At 39.9% G+C, this 19,612-nt stretch overlaps 1 protein-coding gene across 2 annotated transcripts in view; it reads left to right on the forward strand.

Annotated features, from left to right (window-relative positions):
• The window catches only part of zgc:65895 (TSC22 domain family protein 1), a 21,154-nt gene extending 1,754 nt beyond the window's left edge, over positions 1-19,400 (forward strand). Inside the window, exons 2-4 of one of the 2 annotated variants that reach the window (XM_025062298.1) lie at positions 1-1,861; positions 15,825-15,876; positions 17,735-19,400. In XM_025062298.1, coding sequence (XP_024918066.1) covers positions 1-1,861; positions 15,825-15,876; positions 17,735-18,004 — 2,183 coding nt within the window. In that variant the 3' untranslated portion in view covers positions 18,005-19,400. Of the gene's footprint in view, positions 1,862-9,380; positions 15,478-15,824; positions 15,877-17,734 lie in introns of those variants that run through there. The other variant, XM_008324938.3, reaches the window with a different exon arrangement.
• The last annotated feature ends 212 nt before the right edge of the window (positions 19,401-19,612 follow it).

Here is a 19,612-nt window from a genome sequence, read left to right on the forward strand (position 1 = left end):
GTTTTCAAATAACTAGCGTCACTTCAGCTCAGATCAGCGTGAGCGGCAACAACAGCTTAGCAGATGACACTGAAAGCTACGATGATATGGACGAGTCTCATACAGAGGATCTCTCCTCCTCGGACTTGTTAGAGGTTTCCATATCAAGAGCTACTGACAAAGGTGCGCCAGAGAGAAGCTCCTCTGATGACACATTGAACAGTCTCCATGGGGCTGACACACCAGGAGCTGTGTCACCCAACGAGCCCATTCACCCTCATTCCACCCCTCAAGGGTCTCAGCAGCACATCTCTATAGTGAATGGGAGTGTGCATCATCATCAACCGTATTATTCTCAGCAAATTGTTCAATCCCATCATCACCAGTCTGACAGTTTGGGAGGTGGTGAACCACTCTTGTCTGCACTCCCCATTGCACCCCTGGCCAGTTCCACCCCATCTATGGGATCCAAAGTTGGGTCTAGCAAATCCCAGAGGACACTTCTGTCATCTGCAGGTGGGACAACTCAGGCAGCAGCTCATATTGTTGGTGTAGTAGTCAGTGATGCAAATGTCCAGGGCACAGTAAATGTCTCTAATATGACTGCTGGCTCTGGTACTGCAGTTCCTTCTCCTAGATGTGCAGGTGTAGACATTTTTAACACTAATGCAAGTGGTCAAATATGTTTTGCTGGAGGAGGAACAGGCATAGGCACATCTGGCACCCACCCTCAAAGCCAGCAACCTCAGCCTCAAACAGCTACAGGCTCTCGTTTTAGGGTCGTCAAACTTGACACTAACTCTGAGCCCTTCCGCAAAGGAAGATGGTTATGTGCTGAGTATTATGAAAAAGAGGTTTCTCATGCTGCTACATCTGATGCACCAAAAAGTACTGAGTTGGCACCAGAAAGTGAAGCTGGTAGTACTGGGATTAGTCCCGGTGCACTTGTTGTGCAGCCTCCTCACACACTACAGCCCTATCAACAGCCTACCCATGATTTCACAAGTCCTCAAACCATGCAAAGCCCACCCCAATTGGGGCTTGCCCAGACCAATTCTGTGACCTATGTATCACCTCAGGAGGTTGCCAGTGGAGCTCTCATGCCAAAATCAGTGACATCTGTTCTATCAGCAACACCAAAAGCTGGTGGAAGTCAGCCTCCACCTTTAATACCTCAGCAGTTGCCCTACGCTGTGGATCCTCACCAAGCTCAAACCCAGGGAGGTTATTCTTTACCTCAGCTCCATACAGGGGTCATGAGCCAAGGAAGTGTCCGTCAGCCAGACTTCATCCAGCCCACTGCTCCTTTTCAGACTCAGGTTCAGCCTCCACCGCTCCATCTTACATCAGGAGTCGCCCTAGCACCAGTGCCAGGAGTCCCAGCTCAGCCACCTGTCGGCATTAGTCAGCAGCTCCCGCATCAAGGTCAGCCAGCTGCATCTGCTTCAGCAACCTTTGCCGCAGGACTGCCACTGACCCTCCCATCTCAACTCGTACCTCAACCACAACCAGTCCAGCTGCCCTCTACCGCTACAGTGCCGATGTCATCCAACCAAGGGAGTACCTACATGCCTCTGACTGCACTTAAAGCTGACCTTCAACCTCTTCTTACCCCAGGTGCAGGCTTTACACAGGTCCCTGGAGGAGAAAGCTCCATAAAATCTTCCCATCTAGAGGATGCCCAAAAGCTGCTGCTCCAGCACCAAGGGCTGCTCGGTCTGCCCAGGCTAGTTAGGGCGACAGGTGGAGAGGGGGTATTGGGGGCCAGTGGTGGAGCCGCTGACACACTTGCCCACATGGGGATGTCAGCTGAGGCCAGTGCTTTCATGGCTGCTGCAGCTGCAGGCCTCAGGAATCAGCATGCTGAAGGAGAGGAGGACAGGTGAGTAAATGTATAGTAATACAGTAGTAAAATCTGCACACGAACACATTCATGTAACCACAGTCATTATTTTTTACTTTACTGTATTACTTTTGTTCAGTCCTCAAGGAAGCATTCAGAGGACAGGGGTACAAAAACTGCCCTCAAATATCAGTTGGTGGAAAAGACGCAGTGGAGCTGCTGAGTCACCGAGTAGGCCGGTGACTCAGCAGACGCACTGACCTGTTTGACCCTGCACCCATAAATTAAATTTGCTTTCATCACTGAAGTGAACTCTGGACCAGTTCTCCTCAGTCCACACAACATGCTCCTCAGCAAAGCTCAGTCTAGCTTTTTGATTTTTTCGGCTAATGAGAGGTTTGGTCACTGCAGTGTGGGCCTTCAGTCCAAATGCTGTTAAACGGCGAGACACTGTATGGCGAGACAGATCCTTACCATGTTCAGCACTGAAATGGCGAGCAATTCCAGCTGCAGTGTGGAAACGATTACCCATTGACATCCTCCGCAGTGACCTGTCCTCTCTTGCATCTGTCTTTCGTGGACGACCAGCCTTCTTGGGCGACTTGAATGAGTTTGTAGTTTTGTAAAGATTCAATATTCTTGAAATCACAGATTTGGAACGACCAACTTGTCTTGCTATGGCTGATAGGGTCATCCCGTTGGTTTTCATCTGGACAACCTGCTGCCGGAGGCCTTCAGTCACTTTAGAACGGCCCACCATCTTGCAAAGTCAGTGAAACTAGCAGTTAGAATGCCAGTTAAATAAGGGTTGACAGATAATCAAGGAAATTAGCACCATGTGCTTGATTAGCACCATTAAGTGGGAGGCACCTGAAAGTGTTCTCTAATTTTGATCAGTGCATTTTCTGAAAATATTTTTTTTGCGAAATACCTTTAGTCATTTTGTGAAAAAAAGTGTTGTAGTACAATGATATAGACACAATAAAATGTCATTTAACTGTGGAACAGTGAAGATGGTATTATTTCAGATTTATTCCATTTTTTATGACTTGTTCTCTAATTTTGATCTCCAGTGTATATATTTATATATGTGTATATGTGCGTGTGTATATTTATCTATGTGAAGTATGATGACATTTTCCTATTAGTCTTGTAGCTATTTCCTCAAAGGTGTTTCCATGACATTAAATCATAAATCTAATCTAAATCTGATTTACTGAGCAGTATTCTAGTGTTGTTGTTACCACTTGGCTTTTCTTTTCTCATACCTGATACAACACAGTAGTGAGCCCCAGAAAAGTATTCATGGATGACAATGAAAACATTATGTTGTGATCTTGTGTAGTTGCAGTGTTTACAAAAGTCGAGACAGTTCCATTCACATTGCTAAGTATTAGGTTGTTACTAAGGCAAAACTAACCATATACCAAATGTATTTTCTGTTGTTGAGATTGAACTGAGCTGTATTTATTATATTTGTCAGCATTTTTTGCAAGCAGCCATAGTCTTACAGTCATTGTTTGTTTGTGTTGTGGGTATCTACATCCTTTACTCTATTTTTGTTTTTAAATCTGTGGTCTTGAATCTCTTTTTGTAAACATCTACATTTTGCCCCCTTTGTGTTACTGTCACTACAGCATTTCTTTTTTCACATCCTCTCAAAATCTTTACAGTGATCCTTCCTCTCTGTCCTTTTCGCATTTTTCAGGGCTCAGTACTTTTTTTTCTGTCCTTATAAGTTTTCACTTCTAACTCTGTCATGTTTCGTTACGTCAAAATGATCGCTACAGTGGTCACTCCACTAGTACCTTACATTTGAACCTATATGAATGTTGCTTACTTTTGGAAGCTTTATTCTGACGTTTTAAATTGCAAACATACCTGTATTCTTTCACACTGCAGGGATATTGTATCTTGGCTTACCAGTCATTGAAGGATACATAGGCTGTCTCTATTTTTGCATTATAACTTTAAGAATACTTTAAGACATTTTTATAAAAGTCTTTGGAAAACATATAAGGTCTAAGATTTTTGCACTTTGTTGTTGGAGGTGTACAGCTCAACAAAACGTGCCTCTAGGATTGATTAGTGGTAGAGATTGTTGCTAGTCTCCAAAAACACGACCCTATCAAGTCCTCCCTCAGTTTTGTTCTTTGTTTAAAAGTCTCATGTTTAAAATGTCAAGATGATGAAGAGCCCTTCCACCAGCACAGGTCTGTCTTTTGTGCATGACCACAGGTATGTTGTGGGAAAACCCTGATTTGAGGGTGTGTCTGTGCTCGCTTATTTCCTTTCACATGCTCTGTGTTCTGAACAGTGAAAGTAATGGGTGCTTTCATTAAGTCATTTTAACTCCCTGTGTTAGATTGATCCATCAAACATTGTGGGCAGATATGTCCATTTACTGGAGTGGTATCATATACAGTACAGTATGTGACGGTGAAAGGCTCCCAAAGTGCTAATCCACAGCAGTTATGGTTTTTATAGGGCAGTTAATATGTGCACCCTAGCCTGTGTGGCCATAAAACCTACTGTGATTCTGTTCTCATTGTTATTACTTGACCGCATTATATAACTTGTGTTATGTTTTACTGCCGTATTAAGCTCACAGGGCCGTACTGAAAAGGCAGGTCTCCTTATTTGACTTGTATCCTGTTTTATGTTTTTATGTTTCTGACACTATTTATTAGAACCAGACGATAAGTCACACATGTTTATTTCGCCTTCTTGTTTTTGATGATTGTTGTTTTACCACATCTGTTTGACAGTAACTATAGTAGCAAGATCTGAGGTTTAATACATTCATTATTTATCTCTGCATATACACCTCTGTCCTTCAACGAATATCTGCTAAGATCACATATTAAGTCATTTTCAAAGGCTCAATCTTGTCAGATTTTGTCAGCGGCTATTTACGTGTCAGCCAAGGTGCTTTCATGTGCTGCCTCAGTCATTGTGGTTTACAAGTTTGTTTTTGTGAGAACAACCTGCCTGTCAAGCACTGACTGTAGTTATACAGGTTTTGCCTCAAGATTTATGATTTGTTGTTACTAAAAGCTTGGCGCGTACAGTAGGCTGTTCCCTCTCCTGCCTCTGTGTATATATAGTTGTAAAGACATTTGAGTTGAACAAGAATATATATCTATCGATATCTCTGAGCAGGTTTGAAAACACTCCATTTGAACTAAAACATTTCACAAAAACAAAACAGAAATGATAAACCATGTTCTTTGGAGGTTATTGACTTCTTAAATGTGCACCAAACTAGTGATACTTTTTATTACTTTGATGATTTGTGACAATCCAATCAAATGCTTGTATCATAGAGACAGTAAGAAAACTGATGGTCTGGTGAAGTCTCATCAGGAGTAAAGAGGTTTCCTGATCAGTTCTCTAATGCAAATGTGGAATAAACAGCTAGCTCGGGTAGTTTTTTTTTTAATTTGACCTATGGTGCGGCCTTCTGTCCGTCCACAGTTAAATCAACGCTGGGGGAACATCAGTCATGTTTCTGTTCATGAAAAGTGACATCAGAAAACCGTCAAGTATCAACGGTTGCTTTGTCCTCCTTTGTTGTTGTACTGCCGTTCCTCCACGAGGTGGCAGCCTCTGTACATAAATCCTTTCTCTGTTTGTTTATATAACTCGATTTCATTGAGAATCGCTAAACTGTGATGTGCCTTTCAGCTTAGTCTGCATGTTCTGCACACATTTAATGAATGATGTAATATGTAAATGATTCGCGATCATTTTGATATATGGGTTTATGAGCTAGCTGAAGGAGACCTTAATGCCCTGATGTAATGCCATATGTACTAGGGTTTACACAACAGTCCCAGGGCCTATTCACGAATAATGTTCTAGACAACTAACCAAAAACTGTCCAAAAAAGAAACCTCATTACTTGTCCATATTACCTGATACATAAAAAAATATTTAGTTAATCGTTAGCTACTCCTGTGAAGAGGTGAATTAATTTAATTGGATCACTATCTGTTTTTGTTCAATCATAACTCAATGGTAAAATAAAAAAAAACATATAAACCTTTTTATTTGTAATTAATGACAAATTAAGTAGTTTTGGTGTTTTGATTAAAAAACAAATGCATTTTAAACCTGCTGTGAGAAATAGTTAAACTGAAAAGATCAAACAGACTTTTCTCAAGTAGTGGGTTTTCATGTTTCAGGTTTGGGTGGTGCAAAAAATGGTATAAAAGGAATATCAACTTTTGGATTTTTAAAAGCTCTGATTTTAAGCCATGCTGTGTTTTTTGAGTCAGTCGTTATTATTTTGTGTAAAGATCTTGAGCCCTGTATTTGGCAGCTAGTGTTTGTACTGTAAATTTTAGGTTTAAGTTTTAGGTTAATAGTGTGTCACGTTTATTCAGTGGCGTCCTTCGCACATTGAAGAGTCGTGTGGTTAGTCACAGACCATAGAAACCGTAATTTGTGTCCGTGCATGTCGGCCTGTTTTTCTCGCTTCAAAGTGTGTTTACAAGTTCATGTGTTGGGGCAGTTTATTGGCACTGGCATGTGTGTGAGCTGTGAAATGGCAGGTTCTCGCAGCAGATGGAGGCTTTTAATTGTACAGATCTTCTTTCTTCCCCAGAGGGAAAACCATGAAGAAAGACAAGATGTGGAAAAAACGAAAGGCAGCTTTTCTGGTCTGATTTCTTTGTGCCATTATTACTAATTCTGGGACAATTCCCTATACCTTTATTTTGTCCTCTGTTATTTTCTGTCACATAAATTCAGCCTCTGGCTCTCCCTTGCAGTGAAATTCTGTACTTGTGCTCAGGCTTGATGACAGGAAAGAAATATGATATGTCTAATCCTTATTTTCAAAGCCAAAGTCCATACAAGCTCACACACCTGCAGCTTTTTTTGCAGGAATTGTGCTCAAGTGTCTACATTAATTCACTGCTAGTCCATAATCCACTGTTATTGTGGGTAACACCTTGATGTGTTACAGTAGTGGGAGCACAGGTCACTCACTGTGGGCTGGAACTTCTCATGGGTTTCATGTCTGCTCACTGTCATACTGTAATGTCATAGTGCAATGGTTCCCAACATGGGATTGCAAAGTTATTGCAGAAAGGCAAAGGCATTCTAAATACAGAGAGTGTCTGTGCGTAAAGTCCAAGAGACTAAGCGAAAGCTTAAAGCAGCCATTGAGATGTCTCCAAAAACAGTGTTGTTCACAAACCAAGGGGGTTCAATTAACTGAGTAGAATATCAAAATAGTTATTTATTAAGTGGTTGATTTCACTAATAACTCTGTCTGGTCAACTTGTGCTAAAGATTTTCCTGTTCTCTTTTTCTCAAGTGGTTTAGTAAAACATCTAAGGTCAGAGAAATAAGTCGTTGTATTAAGCTGACTTTATGGTCAAGCCATATTTTAATTTATTTTATTTTTAATTTTTAATAATTGTTTTTTGTCTGTTTTGTTTTTAAGTATTTTATTGATTTAATTATTTCTTTAACCAATTTGTGTACCATTCCAACCTTAAAGAAACTGAGTAACTGAGTAGCTTATGTGGTTGTTTTAAATACTACTAGCCATCTGTCCATTAGTTTTCTCTCCTGCACTCTCATACACAATAACCTGACCTCTCCTCTGACAACTGTTTATCTTTGCCTGCGGTGATGTTTCTCATAAAGAACGAATCATAGAAATTCTGCGTAAAAGTAGTTCCCATTGTTTGCTTTCTCACTCTGGACGCATGCTACTGTTTGAACACATTCACATCACCACATGAAGTCTGAACACTGTAGGGAGCCTCGAACAAGTTTTCTCCACGCTGAGGAGTTCACTCTGTGCTGGAAAACCTGAGAACTGACTGTCTCTCTTCTCTTTGTGTAAACAATCAAATGAAGAATCACCATGCTCTTCCATGTGACCAGGAGCCAAGAGCCTTACTTGCTGTGATATTTCACGTTGTGGGTGTGTCATTTAGGTTGTGTAATGTTTATATTAATTTATAGAATGGATTAAACGGGGACCTGCGGGTAGGGCCTGTTGAATCATAATTTTACGTGTATACTATGACACACAACGGAGTGATTACTGTGGGTGTACAAATGTACATGTACAAAGACTTAGTATTATTTATTTTGAGCCTTGTAGTGAGACACTGTAGTTGTGGGAAGTGAATATCGCGTGGAGGTTTTTGAGCAAAAGCTAGTGCTGAGACGGCATGACAATAAATTGGCCATTTGTCAGGGGGATTAAAATTATTGCATTGCAACATTGTCCAAAATCTTGCATACGAGTTGAAATGCTCCAACATTTATTAAATAGCTATTACAAAGGATCCTTACAGACAGTTTTGCGTTGAGGCCTACTTCTTTCAACAAATTACACATTATCAGCTAAATGTCAAAGCATAAAAATACTACTAAATACTACATAAATAATACAACTGAAGTTGATATGTAATTATATTCAGTTATTGTGGCATTTAATGTTTGTCATACCCCGCCTGTGTCTCCCCATTCTTGGCCTGATGGTGGTGCGTAGCATGCATTTAAAAGACCAGTCTCAAGATTTTAGCATGTTGGTACAACATTTACATTTCATACAAATCTAATTTTCTACTTCTTAAGAACAACACATCATCACAAACACATCTGAACCCTCTTTGCATTGTAGGACACAAGGGCCGAGAAGAGTTTTAATTTTTGCACACAGATAGTCGCTGCCTCGGCTCTGGCACTGCTGAGCACGAGGGCCTGCATGGAACCAGGGCTCTCGATGATGTAGCTTCTACATTTGAAAATGTTATGACTGCATTTGCTTACAGGAATATTATAATTACTTAATTTTTTTTTAATTAATTAATTTTTTAATTGTTTTCTAGATGTTTATTGTAGATTAGTCTACACCAAGCTATGCCAGACTTGGCTAACACTACGCTATGTCCTTTCTTCTCGTGGGCAATTTAGTTGCAGCTCTACACCTTATAAGTCGCAATAATTCAACCTCCTGATTTCAAGATGTTAATATTTTGTATTTAGAAGTATAAATCACAATGAGGCCCTAGCTCATAACCCAACCATCTTACATGTTCTAAAAGACTAATATACATGTAAATATGATTTAAATTATTTTTGTGTAAAATAGTTTTTGACTTTCACATTGTGCATTGGACAACAGTTGGAGTTAAAATGTCACAGCAACACCTCATCAATCAGAATATGGAATGTGCACTGTTACTTAGCTGGTTGATATTTTCAGACGGAGTCTCCCTCGCTATCTGACTCTCTGTGTCTCCCACACGCTCCCTTTCATGGTTCAAATGGTACAGTAGTTGGTTATGTAAGGCTTTGCGTGCAGTGCCGAGTTTTCTGCAGTCTGATGAACAGCTGCACTACAGTTCCATGAACACACCAGATCTGAGTGGGTGTTTAGATGTTTGTGGGTGTTTGTAGGGTTTGGACTTGTAACATAAAATTGTGATCATCCACATTAACATTATACAAAAAGGGATGCAGTTGATGGGTACCAGAGTACCACAATATCTGATATATCTGATATATCTGATGGGTACCAGAGTACCACAATATCTGACATGGAATGTCATCTTATCATTGGTAACACAATGCAAGGAAAGGAATCACGTCTGGAACATTTGGTAATTTGCATAGTATTACCGTAGACGATGTATAGAAACTTGACAGAAGCTTGTGCAGCAGAGGCTTGTGAACCTCTGAAAAGGACAGGACAAGGAATGCTGGTTTCAGAAGAGACAACATTAATACAATATAAAGTTTTTAAAGGATGACATTTATCAGTAAATATTTACCAGATTAACCTTGAAACTGTTAGTTTTTTAATGAAACCTGATGCTATTAAACCATTAACATTGCATTAGTCTATATTCTTAATCATGGTATGTTGCCATAGAACAAAACTGTTTTTTTGTTTAGATTAAGCATTGAAGTTGGTTAAAATGATGTCATGCCAACAGGGAACGTGTTATTAAGAGCAAGGGATGAGGAAGGTTTGGGGCTTGTATTAAAATGAAAGATACATAAATATGTCTATTAATATTTTGCAGTCCTTTTATAAAAGTTGAACAGAGCCAAGTGTAAACCTCCAAGTAGCTGAGTTAAAAAAATATCAGAATGTTTGATGATGTCCAAATGATAATTCTTGCAAATGCACAAGTCACTGAAACAAGAAGGCGATGTCTGTTTTCTCTGACTGCCTGCTTTGCCTGCAAGCCTCTCAAACCAGATCCTGCCAGTCTGCAACAAAGCTATACACACACATACAATGCACAACTGACTCCTCATCTCTTTTGAAAAATAGATCTGAGTCAAATTTGGAAAGAAACGTGAGAAATGTCGTATGTAAACAAATGCCAGAAATAAGTGTCTACTTTTGTCATGTACTCTATGCTGATGGCTTCCTTTTGCACTATTCTCACATTTGTACTTCCATGTCATCATTCATATGCCCAGGTGCCTGTTAGAACCCTGTTGTATAAAGCCCCTCTTGCATCTCCTTTGAAGTTTCAGACATTATTGCAGATTTTTTTTCGGAATCTCACACTGCAGCCGTAGTGAGAGCGCCTCTGCCTTAATTCAAAACCACACAATGAGGTGAGGCAGAAACATTACTTACACTCAGCTGCACACTTCACTCAGAGAGAATATCTGTAGAGGGAGGTAATGGGCAGCAGCATGTGGAGGAAGAGGAGGAAAAGGAAGGATGAAGTACGCTTTTACACAAATCTCAGCAGAAGGACTTTACATTACTGCTAGTGCTATCCATTTTTTTTTCACTTTTCTGAAACAACCAGATGTAGAATATAGCAAGAATATTATACATTTTAATTGGTTGTAATTATCAATTATTTTTGTGATAAATATATACTCTTCCTGATGACAGATGAATAAAAGATTGAAAGGGACCAAAGCAGCCAAGCACTGGCTTTCTAGCAGAGTTCATGGCGTGTCTGGATTTAATATTATATATTTAATAATGCTAGGAAATGATTAAAAATGTTAGTTGAGATTAATTGCATTGTCACTTGTGACTTGTATTACACGCTCCATTTTAAAGTTAGTTTTAAATGTACAGTGCAATACCATTTTTTAACATACTTTAAACAAACATGGTGACTTTTTAATAGCAGTATTTTCTTTATACAGTAGCATTTCAATCTTGGAGGGCTTCTTTAAGTCTTAATGTTTCAGTAAATCTCTACATAAACATAAATGTAATCAAATTAAATGCATATCAAAATCATAACATTATAACGGACACCTTTTCTGCAACAGTTAGTAGGCGTGTACTGAATATGAATTATTCTTCGGACTCATTCAACTTTTTAGTGATTGCAAATAATTTTTGTTCTATCAATTCTGCTTTTCTGTCCCTGCCAGTTCCTATGCTGTTTTATCTGCATTCATGAACTATATATACAGGCAATGACAGACTTTGTACTTTTTTAACAATCAGGAAAATAATTGTTGTAATTGGTGTGACCTGAATTATTATTATTACACATTAGTGACCATCCCCATTTTAAGTCATTTTAAATCTATTGTTTTGCTACTCTGTCCAGTCATATAATATTTTAATAGGGTTTTAGCTGCATCTATACAGCAATGTGATGGCTGATGTTGCTGGATGCATCATTGTCCAGTATTCATTGACCTTAAGGGGGACAATTCAATAAAACATCTGGGAGATGATTTGGGTTGGACTTTCGCCACCTACTGGATCCTTTCACTGTCTGGGGGGAAAAATCATGACGAGTGCAACATCCATTTTGTAGAATTGTAAAATGTCAGCAAAATCAAAAACATACAGACATGGGATGGTTCTCAGGTTAACTTAAGATTAACTTTTTTCTCTCAGAGTTTTAACTGTATTATATCTATACATTCCTCAAAACTGTGTGTTGTGTTATGTAAGTATCAAGTACTATAGGCTTAACGTGGAACGTGGGTAATATATGGGTCAGCCCTTCTGTCCATGTCACCAGCTTTGTGAGGGATACATAATGAATGAGAGCATTTCATGTAGTCTAACTTTGCTGTGATTTTATTGGCTGAGCCAAGTCTGCAACGCCATCAGTGGCTGGCTGATGTCTCCTCAGCGACATCTTTCCTCAGACCAGTTTCAAGTCTTTTGTTCTAAGTGAGCATGCGCACAGTGATCCCGAAACCTGGTACACGATGTACAGCCACACGTTGGTGTATCCAAACCAGGTCGTTACGTAAACTTTAGAGCGCTTCAGCACTCGTGTTTTGTCTCGCTAGAGAAAGTTTACTTGGATTCATTTGTCCCATTTCAAGAAAGGACAGCAGATGTGACCTTAAGCCTAATGAGGTTAATTAGTTGAATTTGAGCGCTCAACCGAATTCCCTCATAAAACTCTAATATTCATTACTCTTCCCCTGTTGGGTTTGATAGTTGTTTTCTTAGTCTACCATCTCATCTGTCTGCACTGCTCTGTCTGAGAGTGTACTTTTTCCTTTTACAGCATGCTAGTACATGTGAGCCATGATCAGGTCCAAAGCCATGCTGTGTTTTCAGCCCATGATCAGTGTGCACTGATGTACACTGATGTGAAGTGACAGACTCGGCCAAAGACATGATTTTTCCCCGAGTTATCTTCTTGGTGGCGTGTGGAGAAACGTGACGGATGCAGTAGAATGATCGGTTGTTTTCGTATGAGAATAATGACATGATAAAACAAAGAAAAAAGTTGCAAACGGGCAGCTTATGAAGACCGCGAGGTCGCTCACAGGGTATGTGGTCAGAAGTAGCTCATCCTATTGGACGGATCACATTAATCTCTGCTGACAGTTTACGTAAGAGCAGAAGGGGAGGTGACTTGACTCCTTATGCAGTGACATCACTGCGCGCCATCCTATCGCCCATCACTGTGCCCAGTCGTCAGTGAACGTATACGTGATTCGGGCTTGTTATGGGGCACACAGGAAGACTTCATGTACACAATCGCGTTCGCGCTAGACACACATGCACTCCTTCTTCTGTCCCTATACCACATTCCTCTCCATCCTGGTTCCCATTGTTGATCAGACTCCACTACGAAGCTCCACCGCAGCAGCGGGGGGGTCTGGGCTAGAGGGCACAGGTCAGGAGGACAGAAGAGGTGCAGTTGTGGTGGTTGTTTGTTTTTTGGCGGGTCTTTAGTAGGGTGAACATCAATGAGAGAGAAGGGGCTGGCCGGTGGACGGCAGGGCAGGACCACCATGGCCCTAAAGCTGATGTTTTGGGAGCTGGAGAATCATCTCAAAAGGTAATGATGCCTGTCCTGTTGTCAGGGAGTTGAAAAAGAGGGTGGTGTTGCCACAGTAGGGGCCACGTCAATAGTAGAAACCTGGTGGCACAGTGCGGGTGGATCCAGATGACGTGCCTGACGTGTTGTGATTGTGGTAGTTGGTGAAACTTTGGAAAGTGGTTTCTCTTGAAGAACAAACTGGTGCATGTCTCAGCTTGCAACAAAGTGTCAGGGTTCATCACCTCAGCACATTCAACTGCTGCACAGGTGTTCAGTGTGTTCTAGGACATCATGTTCCCACCCCTACACACAATGTCACACTTGAATTAATGTAAATTTGAGGATGCCGTTTCAGCTATAGCTGTTTGGTGTTGCTTTTAAAATGGCCTTTATCAACATTTAGAGCAAAACAAAAGCCTTCATTAGTACGTATCCTAGGTAGGCAACATGTTGCAATCCCCTCAACCTATCAGTTGGTCTATATAGGTTTTTCTTTGTCTGATGAGATACACTATAAATATTTATCTTTTCACAGTAGGTACATAAGAACACCAATAGTTCCTGCAGTGATACCAAAAGAAAAATGTTACTTTTAAGTCTGGATTAACAAAGTATTCACACAAGTCTACCCCATTGTCCAGTGAAATCCTAAAATGTCAACTCTCATTTATGACAGTGAAATTTCTTAAAAATGCAGTTTTTTGACAATTATTTTATTGATCTGATTTTCAAGTGTCCAATCAAACCAAATAATGAAAAAGGAGGTACAAGTGACTGAAAGTAGCAGTAAACTTGTCAATAAATCAAGTTGATTCCAAAATAACAACTGTATAAAGTGTGATTGGTCAATAACTGCACGGCACATCACAGAATCATAAAAAAAAAACCCATATATGTATATAAACCATATACATATTGGAACACACCCTATCATCAGTATAGAGAGGGACGTGGGGAAAAGGGTCTGACAACACTGTACTGTGAAGTACACTTTGTTCCCACGTCAGACTGTCTGATCTGGGCTCATCCCCCACTGTCTCTGTCACCTGACCCCATTTTCTTTTATTGACCCTCCCTGCATTTGAATTGTTTTTGTCCTTTTACAAGTGGCAGGTGGTCAGTGCTAAGGTCGGCAGTTTTCCTCGGGGTCAAACCTGGGGCTATTGATTAAGTTCACTTAAATCACAGAGTGCTTTTGTAGGAGCTACAGGTTTGGCATCTTGTAAGGTTGTGGGATAGCTTTTAATACTTAATATAACAGATAGGTGGAGACATTCTCCCATAACAAAGCTTTGGGTTCTTAACTACTTTTCATATTTTTATTCATTCATTAGACTCCTGCTAAATTAACAAGTGAGATTAGGACAATAAACATTTGTTTACAATACAATATATTTTAACTTTGAACAATATTCTTATATTTAAAAATGCAAAGCATTTTAAATATAAATAAATTGTAGATATTTTTATTGGGGAATTGAAAGTTTATGTTGGTGTGCTCATTTAAGGGCTGCTGCCAAATTTTCCCATATTTATATTTTGGTTTCTCCTAACCTTTTGAATCATGGTTCTGTTTTTATACAAGACAATATTCTCATACTGGTCATCATGGTGGGTCAGATAAACATGTCAAAAAAACATGATGCAGTTGATATAAAACCAAATTTGAAGTGCATTGAATTAAGTTAATGATTGTTGATTTTATGTGTGTGACTGCAGTATCCTTTATTAACACATCTGATCAAAAATAAAAACAAAAAATAGGATAAGAATGAATGTTTTTCTAGTGATTCGAATGTACAGCACAATTATAAAATATGTATAATAAATAATAAGTATGTTATGAAAACCCAAATGTTGACCTACGTGATGTGGACCGCGGTTTCGGATGCGGTGTTTTGATGAAGTTACTGCACAGATAGTGCGGAGTAACAAAATTATAGAGACGTCTCCTCCAATCAGCGTCGCTGTGGAGCTTTTTTTTCATTTTGCATGCATTATGCCAATGAGTCTACTGTCGGCCAATCAGACGGCAGTGGGTGCTGTGCATTTTTTGTCCTCCATTCAGTGAGCAGAGAGGAGGCCGCTCAAACGGAGTCTCCTCTCAGTCTTTGTGCGCACTGTCCCGCGGCTGCTGCGCTCGCTCTCATGGAGCAGTAGATCGGACTTTAAGCCGTCAACAACGATGTGATTCTGGACTGTTCTGCGGCTGAATTCCGGGTGTGCGCAGCCGTCAAGGCTCCTCTAGTGTGTTAATGGACGGGATAGCATGAATTCTCAGTGTTACACAGTGGCGATGGACCTTAGCGTTTGTCAGCTGAGGAATTTCTCCATATCGTTTCTGTCCTCTGTGCTTGCAAAGGAGAGCGCATCAGTCCGGCTCGACAATAGGTAAACGACACAGGGCTTTTCTGTGGACAGTGGTGGTAGTCCACCATTAAAACCCAAACCCGCTCTCTCAACCACCCTTATGTCCTCGATCATTTTCCATTTTAATTTCCTGTGATTTTCATGTCAACTAACAAACTTTTTAATAGCCATTTTTTCCACATTCTATTCCTTATCTTTGTTATTTATCTGCATTTGCCCTCCATGGCAACACTTCCCCATTCATTTCAATTACACACATGCACAGACACACACACAGACACACACACTGCGGTATTCAGCTGAGGTTGCAGCAGCATCCAAAAGCCCAACCATCTTAGCTCATTTCTGTCTCCTTTCTTGTCCTTCAGCTCGTCGGGTGCAAGTGTGGTGGCCATCGACAACAAGATCGAGCAGGCCATGGTAAGATGCTGCCGACTTTTTCTGCCACATTATCTGCACCGTCTCAGGTTATAACATGCATGTTTTGTCATGTAAGTGTTTTCTCCTGAGACTTAAAACTGTAGAAAAGAGAAATCCAGGTTTATTAAATGAAGATGATTTCGAGGATGAATGAACCCTTCATTGAGTTTGAGACAATTACTGTTTCAGTATGTGTTTCAAATCTAATGACTAACTAACTAATGTATATGAAAATGAAATTGTCTCAGAAATAGAAAAAAATCCATATTGTTATTGCACAGGAACAAAAGTGTTAAATATACAACAGAACTGCAAATATATTATTAAAGTATCTATCTATCAATCTATCTTATTGGTCATTCAAAATAATATTTAAACAATTACCTACAGTAAACAGAACATGTCAGGTTGATAATATGGACTCTAAACAGCTTGAACAAGTAAATAAATGTATTTTCTCTCAGCTTTTATAGCACACTTATTATGTACACATAAAATTGTAGGAGCAGAATAAGCTGAACTTGCTAATGACACCTCACATGTAACGTATTGAAAGATATGTGTAAAAAGTTTTATTTTTAGATATTATGATAATGAAATGTGTTTGTGATTTAAAAGTCCTAGTCCCATATACTAATATACCACACACATCCATGTACACCTGCTGTATGTGAGATCATCAAAGCCTCCTGCTTCCTGCACTGTCACCATTTGGACTGATGACCTCAGGCCTGTTGGCAACTCCAACTGGGCCAGGCGGAGGTTCACATGCAATTTCTCTCCCGCCCTTTCTTACATACATGTGCAGTCCCTCACCCGCTCTCCCCCATTGTGTCAGGAGTTGCTAGGCGAGCGCCAGCCTCCCCTTTTGGCTCAGTATAAATAACTCGGCCTGTGATTGGCTCCTCCCACTCTGGTGCAGGGACATTTTGTTCCCCAGATGGGGAGGAGGAAAAAAAAGGTGAAGAAGGATGAGGAGTGGATCTAGAGAAGAGAGGATGCTGAGATTATTAAACACAAATCCCAACAAATTCAGCAGCAGGCCGATAAATCACATCATCATCGTCCCTCATAAAGCTGCTTTACTGAGCATTAGGAAGAAAATGCATGTGTGTGTGTGTGCGCGACATCGTGGGTGCGTCTGTGTGGTCCTATTTTCCTCACACAAGCTCAATGACTCCATGATGCGCTGTGGAGTGATTTAGGACACTCGTTCAGCTTAGCAGTAAACTACCACATGTCAGTGCAGCAGCTTATTTCTAGGTCAATTCTTTGTTTTTCGATGCTCGTCGTTTTGGGCGGCACTAGGAGTCCAAACAAAGACAATCAAACTGATGGATATTAACACAAATTTGCATTGTTAAAGATATAATAATCAATATATTGGGCTTTGAAAAACAAAGTATATTTTTAACATAGAGAAAACTGAAACCGACAGTTGTTCCACCTTCTTTACCTAAAAACTGAAAAACGGATCCGTTTGGCGTCACACCCAATGAATCATTTGATTTTCTGTCTGAGTAATACATGTATTAATATAATAATATTTTTTTTAATATCAATGCAAAAATGTACATTTTGTCCTGAATTATTCCTAAAAGTTCTACATTTATACCATTAGTCTTCTGTTGTGAACCTAACCATCACCTGATTTTTAAATCTTTAGCTTCTAACAACTGCTGCCATCAATTAAGTGGCATTATTTTATATTACATTAGGTTTATTATCCAGCGAAAAGTGTTTTGGAAACACAAAAGAAAAAAGGTCACTTTACTTTGAATGCCCCCCACCTCTCCCACCTTCTGAACCCTTTATTTTGATTCATCTTTGGGTTGTCCTCTCTCTCTCCCATCGTCAGGACTTGGTGAAGAGCCACTTAATGTATGCCGTACGTGAGGAGGTGGAGGTGCTGAAGGAGCAGATCAAAGAGCTCATCGAGCGTAACTCTCAGTTGGAGCAGGAGAACAACCTCCTCAAGAACCTGGCCAGCCCCGAGCAGATGGCCCAATTCCAGGCCCAGGTTCAGACCGGTGGCTCCCCGACTGGCACAGGCCAGCCTCCAGCCCCGGTCCCGGCTGGACCAACACAAGTCCTCTCCTCCTCGCAGATCTCCAGCTCGTCTGCATAGTCCAGAAAGTCCCAAACCCAGACAGTTCCTCCACCATGACAGATAGAGGAGATGGGAGAAAGAAGATAAGGAGGAGGAAGACGAAGGAGTCTTGCCATACTGTGAACAGACTATTCCACTGTCTCAAGGACACGACTTTTCTTTTCTTGCACACTTTATTTAACTGACAGAGTTGCACTGGTGTCTGCGCTCAGTCCCGTTTCGATGAACCTGCTTCAGACAATCCTCGTCATGCTGTTCGTTATGATGATGCCCTGGTAAAGGGGTGGAGCTGACAAGAATCCAGCATTTGTGCAGTAACAAAAAAAGGCTACGCCGACAATGGGGAGCTTGTCAGCAGCGTCTTTCTTTTTTTCTTTTTCGTTTTGTTTTTGTTTTAATATCCTCATTGTCTCGCAACTTGTGCCATCATATTTGACCCTCCCCAGCATCTCCAAACCAGCGCTGTTATTTCTGCACACAACTTTTTTTGTTTTGTTTTTTTGTTTTTTGCACTTTTCGTTGACACTAGACTAATATACAATGTGCAAACCAAGCGGGACACATAAGGAAAGATGTCTCTGAGTGTTACTGAAAAAATTTAGTAAAAATAAACAGAAATCATGTGTCTTAATAATCCCATCATCCCATTGACCAGAGCATTAAACATTTGAGCAGGGCGTCCATGTTTTTTTTTTTATTTTATTTTTAAAGAGGAAGAGAATACGTTTGGGATTGTTTAATGTCTCGTGCTTTTATTGATATTGTGTTAATTGTCCTAGCGCTAACAGCAGATGCATAACAGGTAAAAGTAGGACATTGCTGTTCTTAGTGTCGTCCTTATTTGTACATATACAATTTAAATCTGCCAAGTGCCTGGTGTCCAACCATAGATACATATATAAAAAAAGTTTTTTTAGTTCATGTTTTCATATTTTTTGTACATATAAATATATAGATATATAAATAAATTAATACATATAAATATATATAAATATATATATATATCTATGGTTTAGCCAGGTTGTAAACTACCTGTGATGTCATTACTCAGGGTGGCACCAGAAGAGGACAATTTTACCTCGACACAAAGATGCTGTCTCTCCTGCAATGACACACAGCCTTGTACTGTATGTGAACTCTCCTTAAAGGCGACTCGCTCTAAAGATCCTTGACTGTTTTACTGTTTTATTTTCTGTTCTGTTTTTGTTTCTTTGTTTTATGTCTTTTGTACAGGCAAGTGTATGGATTTGCTCTTAGTGCAACTGGAGTGCTCGACTCAACAATAATGGAAGCAAATGGTCCCAGCAGAAGTATGTTGATGTTTTTTTTGTGCATGTTCCTCAGCACATCACAAATGTGACGTTCAATTTGCACTAGAAAGTTGCACCTCAAATAAAAATGAAATACCCCCAAATACTGACTTTTTCTTCCATTATATATTTGTTTGTATAAGAAATATGAAGCTATTTTTTTTTATCAAAAGTATGTCTTGGTTGTACTTTTTGTTCATCGATAGGGTTAAATTACACCACAATACCAGTACAGTAAGAACACACAAGTTTGTTTGTTGACCTGCCTCTGCATTTATCACCTTAGATTTTACAGTTCATTTTGACTATTTGACAA

The sequence above is a fragment of the Cynoglossus semilaevis genome, chromosome 14 (genome assembly GCF_000523025.1).
Source record: "Cynoglossus semilaevis isolate Cse_v1.0 chromosome 14, Cse_v1.0, whole genome shotgun sequence".
Classification (NCBI taxonomy): Eukaryota; Metazoa; Chordata; class Actinopteri; order Pleuronectiformes; family Cynoglossidae; genus Cynoglossus; species Cynoglossus semilaevis.